Source organism: Alosa sapidissima, chromosome 1 (assembly GCF_018492685.1).
Source record: "Alosa sapidissima isolate fAloSap1 chromosome 1, fAloSap1.pri, whole genome shotgun sequence".
Taxonomy (NCBI): Eukaryota; Metazoa; Chordata; class Actinopteri; order Clupeiformes; family Clupeidae; genus Alosa; species Alosa sapidissima.
This window is the reverse complement of record NC_055957.1, coordinates 55,959,440-55,974,821: the sequence shown is the minus strand read 5'-3', so window position 1 is coordinate 55,974,821 and position 15,382 is coordinate 55,959,440. Positions and strand designations below refer to the sequence as shown.

At 39.9% G+C, this 15,382-nt stretch overlaps 1 protein-coding gene across 1 annotated transcript in view; it reads right to left on the bottom strand.

The window, feature by feature from the left end:
- znf644a (zinc finger protein 644a) overlaps positions 1 to 15,382 on the bottom strand; it is a 90,085-nt gene that overhangs the window by 30,490 nt on the left and 44,213 nt on the right. Inside the window, exon 2 of the mRNA XM_042101289.1 lies at positions 933 to 3,451. Coding sequence (XP_041957223.1) covers positions 933 to 3,432 — 2,500 coding nt within the window. The 5' untranslated portion in view covers positions 3,433 to 3,451. The remainder of the gene's footprint in view (positions 1 to 932; positions 3,452 to 15,382) is intronic.

Here is a 15,382-nt window from a genome sequence, read left to right as displayed (position 1 = left end):
TGCCGAAGCACCACCATTGAAAAAGCTGTTGGTAGCATCTGCTAACTAGCGCCAGATTTTGGAGTGCAGGGGACAAGCCGAGATGGGCTATGAGACATACGTTCACACTTGGTATCACGTTTCAAAACACTTTAGGTCAATATCACACCGGAAATCTCCTTTAATATAAGATTAATAACACTTGGTTGCAGTGTAAGACAAAGATGGTTTCAATCAAAGCTAACATTAGAAAGTTAGACAGACTGTCTTCTTTGGGGTATTCCATTAACCTCGCTAATAAAGGCAGCGATTAACAGAAATAGCCTGGCTTGAAGTAGCATAGACTTTTACTTGAGGCTGAAGCCGGTCCATTAACTCAAGTTAGCTGCATCTTGCCTTTGTTTATTCAAGCGAGGCTTAGGTTAGCTTAATGTCTGCTCATGCGTGAAAAGTAGACCAAAACAGTAGATTGACGAGGATAGAGGATATATGTTGTAACATTAAGGGAATACTAGAGGATTTCTGTTCAATCACCATCCAACAAATCGCCAATCGCCATCCACAGGATTTTCATGAAAATGCTTCAGTCACAGATAACAAAGGATTTTTGATATAAAGTTAAAAGAGAATGACCACTCTAAAGAACAGACTGCGCACTTTCTCAAGAACTTTTGACAAGAAGGAAAAAAGGGAGTCAGGTCTATAGTTCCTTGCAACAGCTGGATTGAATGTCCATCTTAATCTCAATCTTAATATAAGCAGAATAGGGTGTGATAATAAACTGAAGAGGAGTGGATGGAATGGGATCCACTTATACACACAAAACCAGGGCAAGAAATTGATTCACAGAAAAGTGAGCAAACCTTATTGTAAATAGTAGGACCAAAGCCAAAGAAGAAAAACAACAAACTGACACAGAACTAGATATAGATAATGAATCAAAATCTTTTTACCTGAAGTTTTTTTACTTCCTGCAGGAACTGAAGTAATCATTCCTCGGGTGTTCTGCATATCCAGAAATGTAATTTCCTGAGATGGAATTACATGCTGTTCATGGGTAGTCATTCCAATCCTTTGTAGATGTCCTCTTATATGATCAGAAAAACGGACTCCTGTTTCAAACATTGCTGGACAAGGCTTTTTCCTAAAATCAGAATCAGACTGAGGTTCTGACATTGAAGAGACCTCCTTACGTCTAACCTGACCAACATCACCATTTATCTTCAAATTTTCAGCAACAGGATTTTGTGAATCCTTGACAGATAGATTGTTCAGTTCTTCTTTTTGTAGACTGTTCTGGCAGACAGGTAAGTGTAAAGATCCATCATGAACTTCCATATCATGCAGTTGAGTGGTAATATTTTTTGACAGAGAGCTATTTGTTTCTGGCTTTTTAATATTTAAAAGTTTTCCGCTGATGTTCGGGTCATCCTTAATGTCTGCTTGCCATTGAGAGGTACTATCCATAATGCCCATTAGCTGTGGCAGGAAAGCTTCATCAGAAGTATGGCAAGAACCATCTTCATTTTGCTGTTCATAGTTTTCACATTTGTTACTGTTGAGGATTTTATTACAGTGGTCATTACAATCAGAAAAAAATGCAGAACTATCAGTTCTTCTTTCTTGAGCATCTGATCTATAGTCATGGCTTGCTTGTTCATTTGTGTTCTGAGAGACTAGCATATTCACTGATGTATGAAGTCTTGGTTTGAGGCCTTTGTTATGATTCTGTAAAGCTTTTTCTGTTCCAATCAAGTCTGGCATTCTCTCTAAGTTTGAAGAACTACCTTTTCCTTTGCTGGGACTGTTTTCCAATTCTTGAAATAATGAAGACGATGTACTAAGACAGTGCTGCCCAGGTGATGGAAGTTGGTTATTACTTTCAATGATTTCTGAATTTCCAAAAGACCAATATTTTGATACATTGCCTGGGTTTCTAGGATCTGTCAAAGTGGTAGTATTGTTTTCAGCATTCAAAACTTTGGGGGAAACAATTTCCTTCAGTTCCTCAATTAATCTATGTTGTTTCTCTTTGTGGATAGACCTATGCTGTAGGAGGGAAGCAGACCTATGACAAGACCATCCACACTCTCTGCAAATTAAAGACAGTGTCTGAGCTTGGTTGACTGGTTCTCCATGCTGCCTTATGTGCCTGTGTAATAGGGTTCTATCTTTACATGTGATGTCACAGTTTGTGCAGGGGGAAAACAAAGGCTTAACATTAGATCCAGATTCTAATAGCTCTTCTTTTAAAACTGAAAGCTCACACCCTGTGCTGGTGTGTTCTGTCCCCTCCCGTTTGCCATTAATACACGTGTTAACACATTTGACACGTTCTTTGTAATATTTTCTACATCTAACTACCTGTGTGGTTCCCAAATCTTTCTCCTGAGGCATGATGTAAATTGGATCTCTATGGTCATGCTGGCCAGTCTTTTGAATAAAGTTCATACAAAGATCATTTGTGTAATCTGTCCCTGTATCAATAGATGCCCTCTGTTTCCTCACAATGTGGGCAGAGACTTCTGCATTCTTTTGGTCTTGATCATCAAGATTATCCCACAAGAATTTAATGAATTCTTTTTGAGGATCCCAGTTAAAATCATTGGCATCATCATAATTATCCAAAGAGCTGCTGGAATGCTCAGAATCAAAATCATGCATCTTTTTATTTTCATTACTTTGGTCAGATGTTTCTGGTCTCAGTACCATGTCCTTGTTTTTCTGTTCCCACTCATTTACAGCATTTTGGGATATTGCAGAACTCCTCTTTACTTGCTTAGTTTCAGGCCTGGACACACAGCCAAATGTATCCAACAATCTTACATTAGGGATTTTGAGTTGTGATGATCCATTGGTTTGCTCACCTTTAAACATTTCATCACTCAGCTGGGAATCAAGACTGGCGACTGTGTAAAGGTCTTCTGAGGGATCAGACATGGCAACCATTTCCATTTTGCGTTTTTGCCGTCTACCGTGGGTGGGTGAAGTAACTGATGTCATCTTCCCCACACTATTTGGCACATCATCTAAACAACTTGAGGATTCAATGCTCCACAGCCCTCTGTTGTCAAAGCCATGTGTCGATATCTCAAGTCCAGGATACATGGTTCTAGAGTTTTGATCACGTCCCTCATCTATACTGGACTTAATCCCATCCTGCATTGCAAGTATACCATTGCCAATAGCACAACCTTGCACATTTTCAGATTTACCTAGCAGGGGCTTGTCAGACATTTGACCTGATATGGAACATTTCACATGTTTGTCTTTCAGTAGTTTGTCCATCTCAGGGTAGTTGATAGTTCTTGGTATATGAACTTTTTCATACTGAACTGAAAGTAGCATGTTGGTTTTGAGTGAAGAAGCTTGGTTTATGGGTAGATCCTGAGTGTTGTTTGTGACTTCAGACTTCAAATCAAGGCCTTCCTCCTTCAGCTTTGACCCCGACATGTTGACTGTCAACTTCTTTCTAGAGAATAAAGAGTAGGCATTAATGAATGCCAAATAAGACTTTTATAATATACAAAACACATCACAAAAATCTGCAATTTACCTTATGTAAAACTGGACATATCAAGAGTTTACAAAAAAACACCCAAATGGTTCAGACATGTGAACTGAGGAAATATTTCACATTCTGCACCATTCACTGTATTCAATCAACTTTGAATACAGAGTTGACTAAGGTGGCTCAAACTGTGAGTCTAGAGTGCCAACGGCAACTTTGACATGCACAGAGTGCAACCCAAAGCGCTGCACACACAAGACATAAGATGCCGGACGGAGCGGCATATTTGCCAGCACATGTCACACAGTGACACCAAGACACAAAAGACAGACAACAAACAAAATTAACAAATAATAAAATAAATAAATAAGACATTTAAAAAAAGAAAATTCCATGTTAACCCTTTTGTGCCCGGATTTTCGGGGCTGGATGACCTCCTCACACAAAAAACCTTATTTCTTGAGTATAATACATACCATCAATGGGATATACATACAGGATTCCCACACCTTGGTTAAGATCAAATTCAAGGACCTTTCAAGGACTTTCCAGGCCCAATATCCTCAAATTAAAGGACCTAATGTGTCGTCAAGCGCGGGCATGGTTAAATCAAGTTACCTCAACAGACCAAGGACACCTTGTCGCAGTTTTCTTTCATTTTTGGACATATGACAGATGGTAGGCCTATTCTATTTTTCATGTTTGTATTTTGCATAAAACTGAGCTGAAATAAACTTTTCCTAAACAAGTTAAATTCGTTACCATGAACCTGTTCAAGGACGTCCATTCCACGTCTGTTTTCAAAAACTTTCAAGGGCCTTAATTTTTTTTTTTCAGATTCACAAACTTTCAAGGATTTCAAGGACCCGTGGGAACCCTGTACATACCATTGTAATTAGGAGAATCAGTTCTATGTAAAATACATATGGTAATGTTGATTATAGTAATGAACAGTCTTTGAAAATCCTCTCCAAATATATATCCAAAATTTGTAAAAATTTAATTTCATACACATAAAAATGATTTTTCATCATATTTCTCTACAAGATAGAGAAACATATAGAGTATATGACATGTTCAGCAAGTTGTGGGCTATTTGACAAAAAAGACTGGGAATATCATTTACTTTTCAAAAGTTATGATACATTTAGTGATCAGTGTAAAAAATGCAGGAAACAAGATTTAGAATGTTGACAGAATTTATATTCTCTCTCTCACCAACAACATAAAAGTATGCATAAAAACTAATAATGAAGTCAGACACAATGGTTTAGATTTATTTGGTCTATAAGAATAAAACATTTATTTGTATATATGCAAATGCTACAATCAAGAATGACATAAAAAAAAAAAACATACCTTACCAGTAATACAGGAAGTAAGTATACTGAAGACCATTTCGGAATAGAGACATAAAATATATTTGATTCAACGGATACAACTTCCTTATATAAATCAGTATAATATAAAAAATTATATACATACAGTACAGGCCAAAAGTTTGGCCACACCTTCTCATTTCAATGCGTTTTCTTTATTTTCATGACTATTTACATTGTAGATTCTCACTGAAGGCATCAACACTATGAATGAATGCAAAGTTATTTGGCCCACAGATGAATATTTGTCAAGTTATGGCTTGCTGATGATGGTATTAAATAATAAAAAAAAAGCAACTTTGAAGAAACTAAAAAATAAGACATGTTTTCAGTTATTTCACACTTTTTTGTTAAGTACATAATTCCACATGTGTTCATTAATAGTTTTGATGAATCTACAATGTAAATAGTCATGAAAATAAAGGAAACGCATAGAGAAGGTGTGTCCAAACTTTTTGGCCTATACAGTATATAACATGTATTATTATTTATGAAAGCTAGGAATACAATCAACTTCAACATCACTCAAAAATCAATGTGTTCTAAACATCTGAAAGTGGATTACATTGAACAAGCCTGTGGAGAATAAACATACACAAACAAACTCACACTCACACACACACACACACAGAGGAGGAAAGGTAAAGGTGGGGTGGAGAACCTGAAGGTTGAACACAGAAGAGCTATGACTCATTACAAAACGCATTCCCTTTTGCAGAATGCCAAAATTTTAATCTGACAGCAATTTTGTTTACCAATAAAACAAATTCACCTACCGTTACACTCCAGGGCCATACAGGCTACTTTAGTTTTATTATGTTAGTTTTTCATAACAAAGCCAACAATTTTTCTGTGGCTCCTGCAGGAATATGATGTACTTGATGGAAAGACGACAGAGTAGTAATTGGAGCAGCTGAAGGCGAGGCTGAAATTTCGACGGAAATGCCTGCCAGCTGTTGTAATAGATTTTCTCCAAAGTCTCTCTGGCTGTAGCTACCAAACCAAGGTTCAACACCAGATTCTGCATCACATTGCCAAACTTGAAATAATAAGAAATTGCTGACAACGGCAATGTCAATGGAGAAAAGTGTTTTCTGGTATTCTGCGTATTCTGAGTACACAATATGTACTTATCACTTGGTCAGTGTCTCCTGATCCCTGTAGAGACTTGGTTCCCCAGTAGCAATGGATATTAGGGAGGGAAGTGAACCCCATGTAAATGATCAATCCCAGAAACCTGTGAAACTCTTCTGGGGTCTCTTCGACCCATGCCCCTACACTGTTTGCATACAACGGCCTACTAAGCACAAGCTCCCACCCCTTCCGGTTGGTAAAACCACATATGCTTGGGACATTAACGTGAGTAAAAAAACAACATAAAAAGTCTATTTCACATAGTGTTTTAGTGGAAGTCTGCACCACCCTACAGTGGGTACTAGTTAAAAATTGATACTTAATTCACGAAAAACGTGATTCACGCAGCTGCATGAAATGTAAGTACAACTGCAGCCGCTTGGGGGCAGCATAAGTCCGCTGTGGCGTTCCACGGTCGAACCGGATGGAGCGTTCGACAGCAAGGGCTGTGATTGGCCAAGTTTTCAGCGTGTTGTTTGTCGGTGTTTTCAGCAGCCCCTGCAACATGGTAGTCCACTGTAGCCTATAAGCTTTGTACATAATGTCAAACATAGTTTTGGATTCAGTGGCAGGATTTCTTGATTGTACAGTGCCTGTCTCAGTAATGTTTTAAAATGAGAGCTTCGTCAGCTGGCAGTAGGCTACTTTGTCGATTGATTTTTTTGCATGGCTAGGCCGATACCCGGGGCACCCCCATCGAAAAATTGTTGGTAGCATCGGTTAACTAGCGCCAGCTTTCTGGGTGCAGGGTACAAGCCGAGATGAGCTAGGAGACATACGTTCACACTCGGTATCATGTTTCAACACACTTTAGGTCAATATCACACCGGAATTCTCCTTTAACTCTCTAACCGCCCAAGTCGCAATATTGCGACAAGCGTCATTACTGAATAAAACAGACGATAGACTCGAGTACAGTGTAAAATCTAATTTGTACTCTTTACCACTAGTTGGCAGACATCCAGAGCTCCGATTAAAGCTCATGTTTGTTTGTGAAAGTTTTCAGGAAGTATGCGAGAAACACACATGTATTTCCTCTATAACACGGAAGTCATAGGGCCATAGTTTTGCACAAATTGAAGCAGAAATACACCAAATGTTGAAGAAAAAAAAAAAATCACGTGTGATGAAGTCTCTGATTCTGAAGGAGAATATCTGCCTTTTGGAGAATACGATCGATCATCTATTGACAGTGATAGTCACGGTGCGTCTGTGAATGGAGGTGGGTCTTTGCGACTTCAGAAAACTGCACTGCTTGCGAAAGAAGGGGGTGGGGGAGGGGGGCTTAACGTGAAAAAGCTTAACATAGATTAATGTCCCAAAACGGCAACAAGTCGTTTTACTCCCTGCAGGTCTTCATAGCCTAGAAGGCTAGAAGTGGGGGGAGGGTAAAATGGGATGACCAGAGCCGTCTTCACTGGAGCTATGGACTATGCCTATGTGCAGAGTTCCTGACACAAGAAAAAGTGCGTGGTCCACCATAAAAGCCTTATCCCTCACCCGCACATCCTAAATGGAAAACAGACTATACCATTATGTAATTTTAAAATAATTCTGTGGAAATGCATGGATTCCAGTTGCTGCTACTGGAAGCAACTGAATCCATACATTTCCACTGAATTATTTTTGGAATCTGATCCCTTATCATACCTGTTCGTTCGTACTCGTCGCTCGACTTATCGTGACTAAATTCAAGATGGTGTCGAACGGTAAAATTCCTCAAGGTACTGTCTGTATAAATCGTCTTGTAAATAAACTAGGCCATCCTTAAAAATATTCTTGTTTGCAGTAACAGCCAAAAAAATTTAATAAATGGGTCGGTAGGTAGGTCAATATTTTTTTTTTTTTTCCAAGATTCAAAGTAAAAAAAAAAAAGTACAATTTTGGTCATGGTGATTACGTAGGTATGAATTTAAACAAATGTGCATATTGTGACGTAACTGACCGGGTCTTCAACCCGTGCCTTCAGGCGCATCATTGCAAACCTCAATCTGATGCAGGTTATGTAGACCAGCCTTTCTCAAACTTCTTTGACCTGAGGCCCAGTCATGGCAGACTTTGGGGTCATAGGGCTCATCTACACGTGCCCAACCCCACTCCCTCCAAATCAAATTGTCATTATCATTATCACAATCATTATTATGCCTATATTGTTACACATGCACTTTCACTTAAATGTTTTGTGACATGCACATCAGAGGACTGCTTTACTAATGTAAGATATAATTAGTTTCATTGCTTTTGCATGGTTGCATGATGCTTGCATAAGAAAAGAAATACTTCTCAAAACAGCAACAATTATATGGGTGCTATTGTTTTGGGATGTTCCTACATTGGTAGGAAATGGAGAAAAAAAATACATGTTTAATTTGAATGCCTGAATGTAAGGATTCAGGAAACACAATACCAGCTTTTTTTGGCGAGCAGATAGGCGTAAATCACTGATCTGTAACAGATAAAAAGAAGGCTACAATAGCTTTTGGCCACGTTATATTAAAATTTGACTATACAATACTCCGTGCTATACAGTGTATTATACAGTCTCTGCTCTGTTTCTATGGAAGTTCCAAAAATAAACGTCGTTCTATTAAGTGTCGTTAAACAATTAAATAGCATTCAACAGGTTGAAGCGGAGCTTTGATACCAACGTTATCAATTAGTTTTAGTTTCTCTCGCGCAGACGCCTACATTGAATGAGCGCTCATACCACCACTTTATTGTATGGCTCCATGTTTAATGACATCGATAGCAGAAAACGCTCTCTTTTTTGTCGGTCCGCGGTATCTTGATCAACTGAGCAGCAAATTATCAGACGAAGCACCAGGCCTAAATTCACTCCACGACTCTGCGGACCAGCAGTCTCCACGTTGCGGACCCATATTTTGAGAAATGCTGAATAGACCACAACCAATTTAAATTCTTCAACACGGTCACTTTTAGACTAGAGGGGAGAAAGGCAAAAGATCTGGACACAGTTCTTCCAGAGCTTCGTGCCAAGTAATAAGCGTTGTCGAGATGTTTGTGTGAATGAAACGAAGCGTATAGGCCAGAGTGTGACATGCGTAAACCAATGGTGTAGAGATGACGCCACACATTTGTATGTAGGCAATTTATATTCACAATACTTAGGCCTACTAAAATAAATAGTATTTTATTTGTATTGGTTGTTTAGAGAAAAAAAAAAAAATTGGTCGGTCTTAACGCAAGTTTACAACCGGCAAGTCGGTCGGGGGAAAAGGGGAAAAAAATAAATATTTGGGTCGGTTCTAAATTGACAGGGTCGGTCGGGTTACGGCAAACAAAAATATTTTTAAGGATGGCCCTACCAGTGCTTTTTCAAAGTTCTCAATGTCTCGTTTTAAATGTCAAAGCCCTCGGAAGTCTACCAATGAAGCATGGAGATTACATTACTTATTTCTGATTAATTGCGTCTTTCGATGTCTTTTGCAATATCTGCTTGTTAGGCTGGGCTACTGTCAATGTCCTTGTACAGGTAAATGTTCAACAATTGCTGGTGTAATCATTTGTCCAGCTGTTTAAAAAAAGTTTCGTGCTACATTCAAACGCAAAAAGTGCTTTGACATCTTTTTCGTTGTCGTTTGAACGTCGGCAAGCAGGCATGTTGCCGTTGCAATTTTTAGGGGAAATTTCTACAATATCCCAATCTATCCCACTCTGACATTTAGAGTTGTATCGTTAAGATAAAATTCTTTTTTAAAAATTTTGGGTTCGGCAAAGGACGTTTTTCACCTTTTTTATTCATGCCCTTTACAACTATGCTTATCCGCCCTGGCAAACTTCAACCACTGCATGATGATACTGCTTTTATCACACAACTGAGAAATAGGCGATTGGGCTCGTCCTTTACAGTAACACACAATACACAATATCCCTCCAACGCTAGCCTCGCCCGCCACTTGTTGTCATTAGCTAGTTAGTTGTACACCGTTTCCTACTCAGTAATAAGGTATTTTTTTTGTTATCTGGTCCCTGCACTTTGAAACTCGTTCCGGCGCCCCTACCTTGTTGCCTTTATGATTTCCTTATAACTTTCTTACTGTATACTAAATAGGAAATGCAAACAATGACATGCCCAACCCTGGAACTGACTGACTCTCTGTCTCTCTCGTGCGTGCGCGCACTCTAAGCAGCCTGCGTTCCAAATTATGGTAAGATAACGTTCAAGTTAGATCTGCTGCATGAAGGAGAGTGAGAGGAAACAGTTCCAATGCATGATCCGAATAATGGTTTAATATTTGTTAGTCAACTTTGCAAAATACATTCGGGGCTACACTCGAAACATTCGGGGCTGAAGCCCCGGCAAAATCGGCTGGCGACGCCCCTGATAAGATATATAAACTCACGCTATTGTATTATCATATATGTTTGGTAATGGCTCAACTGTCCCTGATTGTTCTACTGACTTGGAAACTGGATGCGTCATGGAAGCAGTAAGTCAAGTCGCATCAAAAATAGTAGTGACAGAACTCCCAAGAGCCACCTGGTGGTTGTTTGGGTCAACTGCAGTTTGTGCCATTACCTACAGTCAGTAGAACAATCAGAGAAAGCTGAGCCATTACCAAACATATATGATAATACAATAGCGTGAGTTTATATATCATACCCTATTTGTCACGGTACAAAGATACATTTGATAGTGTAACGAAAAGCACATGAGACTTTCAGCGGGGGCACGGGAACTTAAATTGATCACGGTAGTTTAAGCTTACACTTGACAAAACATTCTAATATGAAAATGTAGATGCAATTGTTGTAAGATGGTGCAGCTCCTTTAAGAAAGCATCGTGCGCAGGGATGGAGAGAGAGAAAGCGAGAGGGTGTGTTAGAACATAGATGCGTGTGGAAAAAGTAGACGTGCTGTTGAGACTGGAGCGAGTCATATTCAAAATAATGCAAAAAATAAATCCGCAGATAAAACCAATTATCCTCATTCATTGCAACCGCAGCATGCCTGCTTGCCGACGTTCAAACAAAAAAGATATCAAAGCACCTTTTGCGTTTGAATGTAGCACGATTTTTTTTTTAAACAGCTAGACAAATGATTTAGCTAATTGATTATAGCCTGTACACCAGCAATTGTTGAACATTTACCTGTACAAGTACATTGACAGTAGCCCAGCCTAACAAGCATGTTGCATGTTGTAGGCCTACTGTAGAAATTTCACTTAAATTGCAACCGCAACATGCCTGCTTGCCGACGTTCAAACGACAACGAAAAAGATATCAAAGCAACAAGAGGGTTGAGTCTGAATGACACGACTCATATCCTCATAACTGTCTATAAAAAAAGTGTTTTTTCTTTTCTTTTTGAGCACGTCCGAATCCCAGGACATAACGCACTGGACCTTATAATAGGCTCGAGATATAATTCCAAAAGGGGCAGATAGGGGCCTACTGCACTTAAAACTTGAACGAAGCTTCCCGAAATTTGAAATTGCGATCAGTGACTGGCATCGGGTGAACAAAGCTTTTCGAAGTTGAACAGGCTATTAAAAACTATTTGCGCACCTCAATGTCACAGGAGAGACTGGGCTCTCCCTTCTATTAATTGAAAAAGACGTTATGCTACCTGCAAACTGGCCTATGATTTCATTGCTGAGTTTGCGGCAAAGCAAGATATGGCGAGTCAGTGTCATTTATTTGTCCAATGTTAGCCTACAGACCAGTTTCCATAGTGCACATCTTATCAACAGTTTGAATGTCGTGTGTGTTTCTGCTCATTGACAAATACCGTTCAGCACAATGATTCATGCCCAATTAATTTCCCCTGTTAAAGTGTTCGCCTTTGTTACACTATTTGGTTTCGTGATGTAGCCTATGATAAACACCATATGCCCAAATATGTGACTCAGCTAATGTTATAGGCTATACAATTTCCCCTCTTAAAGACAAGCTGGTGTAGCTTATTAGACTAAGCTATTATTAAAATGCACCGACGGTAGCCTTGGCTATGTGTAAAGTAAGCTATCGCATGATTTCATGCATATAAGTTCATGCATCTGTCAAGTTCGCACAGGGCCTCGCACCCCCTTGCGACGGCCCTGCAGCTCCTCCTAAGACAGCAAGGAAGTTCAAATACGCGATAAACCCGGGAAAAGTTGACAGGTTTGTTTCGGTCCCAGTGATTATATGTGAAATTGTGCAAACGACAGCCTTTTCAAGGCATTTCAAGGAAGGAGTCGTAGCATGCAAGCTCCCAAATTCACCCAGTAGCCTACAGAAGGCATCAATAGCCTAAATTGGGGACTGGGGAGGGTCATGCGTTTTCTCAATCACTTTGGAGGGTCATAGAAAAATTTCTTGCTGGCGAGGGAGGGTCTTTTTGACTAACGCTCCCAAAACTCCTCCGGTAGCCCCTGAACAGTCCCTAATTGATTATAGCCTGTAGGCCTACACCAGCAATTGTTGAACATTTACCTGTACAGGACATTGACAGTAGCCCAGCCTAACAAGCAGATGTCGCAAAAGACATCAAAAGACGCAATTAATCAGAAATAAATAATGTAATCTGCATCGCTTTATTTAACAAACTGCAAGCAACAAGAGGGTTGAGTTCGCTGTGAGGCCAAACCCAAGAGCAGAGCCTATCTGTTAAGGCACTCGATAGGCTATAACGAGCTGTGTGCGCCTGGAAAGACAATAGAAGATGCTTTCTGAATAGCACAGCGAAGACGGCTCTGGCATCCCATACCCTCCCCCCACTTCCTGTAGCCTACCATTATGACTTGTTGTCGTTTTGGGACATTAAGCTTTTTCACGTTAAGCCCCCCTCCCCCACCCCCTTCTTTCACAAGCAGTGGGGGAGCGCGGGGCACAAAGTAACACTTTTTAGACAAAGGAGGGTTCTCCGCGCTTCTGTCGTTTGGCCACAATCCGGTGCAACCAGGCCAGGACAGATATTTTAGAGCAGGGGTGTCAAACTCATTTTCATAGAGGGCCACATCATTGAATTTATAGGTTACTGAGGGCCACATAATCGGCGAACATGTGCATGGTGCAACCATGAAATCGGTATTGCAGTATGGCTTATTCAAAATTGGTGTGAAATAATGGTCCTAACCACTTTAAAACAGTGTGGCTGAAATAAAAAACAAAAAGCCTACAACAGTAACATTTTCAAATGCAACTTTTAGGCCTACAGTATTAGTTAACAACTGATCAATATGCATTCATGGACTGACATTGATGAGAATAAACTGCAGTCAATAATGTGCATAACAATGTCCATAACACATATCACCACTAAAATTAACTGTGGCTAAGAAAGGTACTGTGTGTGTGTGTGTGAGTATGAGTGTGAGTGTGAGTGAGAGAGAGAGAGAGAGAGAGAGAGAGAGAGAGAGCTATGGTACGTACACCCACCCACCCACCCCCGCAAAAACAAATTCACGCGTGTACAACATTTGTCCGTATTTGTCCCGGTTTTAGGTCCGTGCATTGCAAAAAAAGTAGCCTACATAGCATAACAATATCCACATGCAATACTACAACAACAACGTCTACGATGACCTATTCATTTGGACAAATTGATACAGCCCTATAGCTAAAGTTACCTTTAGTTTTGTTCTAGCGTACCGTGACGTCTGGCTTTAAACAGCTGTAATCTAACGTTCTGACAAGCACACCAATTGCCTACCTTGTTCTTGCCCATCTGGAATAACTCCTCTAGCTTTGCTGCCTCCATCCTTTCTGTTTTCGTTGTTTAAACGTGTGATATCCATAACTAGTGAAGTAGCCCAACATTGTGTGCTGATAACCATATATAGATAGCCGAGTAAAAGAAAACAAGTAGCCTAGTTGTGCCTGCGTGCGTATTCTGTCTCCTGCTCAAACAAAATGTGTTCGCGTTAATTTTGATAACGTGTTCACTAACTTTACGCGATAGAAAATTGTAAATAGCCTGATGGCATGCAGCTAATGGGATACTGTGCATAGTTGGGAAGGTTTGGTGAGCAAATTTGGTGTGATAAACATTACACACACACAAGGGAAGTTTTCTCTCGTTGTTGAGGGACTGACGTGCGGGCCGTTCAAAATCATCGTGCATCGAGTATGTTTGACACCGTTTTAGAGAGAAGGAGAGACGCGGTGCAGCTCAGATGTCTTATTAATTTTCTTTATTCTTTAGTAAAAGGTGCAGAACATTATTAAACTTTGACTAACGTTTCGATGTGTCGATGTTTTTGACTAACGAACATCGAAACGTTAGTCAAAGTTTAATAATGTTCTGCACCTTTTACTAAGAAAATTAAGAAGACATCTGAGCTGTACCGGCGTCTCTCCTTCTGTCTAACACTTTTTGGCTTTGGCTAAATATTTCTAAAATCATTTGAGTTTCACTAGTCACATGTTTTAACAAGCAACACTTGTTATTGAACTAATAACAGACGTGTGTCGAAAATTGACTTTATTTTCCATACGGAGAAATAACATATGCAGAGTCTAACCAAGGTCAATCTTGCCAAAAAAGCCCTCAAACCTGAAAACACATGAGGCAAAAGTGCAAAACATCACAAAACTAACTAAACTAACACGCGCATATTTTTGTATTGCAATCATTGTAGCCTACAGTTGTAACAGCGCGTAACAGTCGTTTTACTCCCCGTATGCGCTCATTATAAAGAACGTTTAACGTGTCCCAAAACAGCTATATATTAAATCACCAAACGTCTTATAAACAAGTATTGCCAGGAGCAACACCTTGCAAAAAATGATAACAATAGGCCTAGGCCTTTATATGGCTCTGCTCCTGCCTAGATTCAAACTCAGAACTGCCTGAAAGTTGCAGACCTGTTCTGGAAATACGCGCATTAACCCACTTGACCGTCAGACAACGCTATCTGCTTCGAGTAGGCCTATTGAGTAGGACTGTAGCCTACACTGGTTGCTGTGGCACAGTCTTGAGTGACCGAATTCGTTTTCCTTTGTCATATGAATGCTGTCATTTTGTTAACTTTACTGTTAAGGAGATGCTGTAGGCAAAGGCTATATTTCAACCTCGTTAGTGTCAGAACTATTCACAAGGTTTCTGGGCAGCATATTTATGTTCTGTTAGCAAGCGAACTTCTCATGACTACCGACAAAGTAGCCTACTGCCAGCTGACGAAGCTCTCATTTTAAAACATTACTGAGAGACAGGCACTGTACAATCAAGAAATCTTGCCACTGAGTCCAAAACTATGTTTAACATTATGTACAAAGCTTAGGCTACAGTAGACTAGCATGTTGCAGGGGCTGCTAAAAACACACAGAAACGCACTGAAAACTCAGCCAATCACAGCCCTTGCTGTCGAATTGTCGTCTGGTTCGACCGTGGAACGCCACAGCGGACTATGCTGCCCCAAGCTTACATTTCACC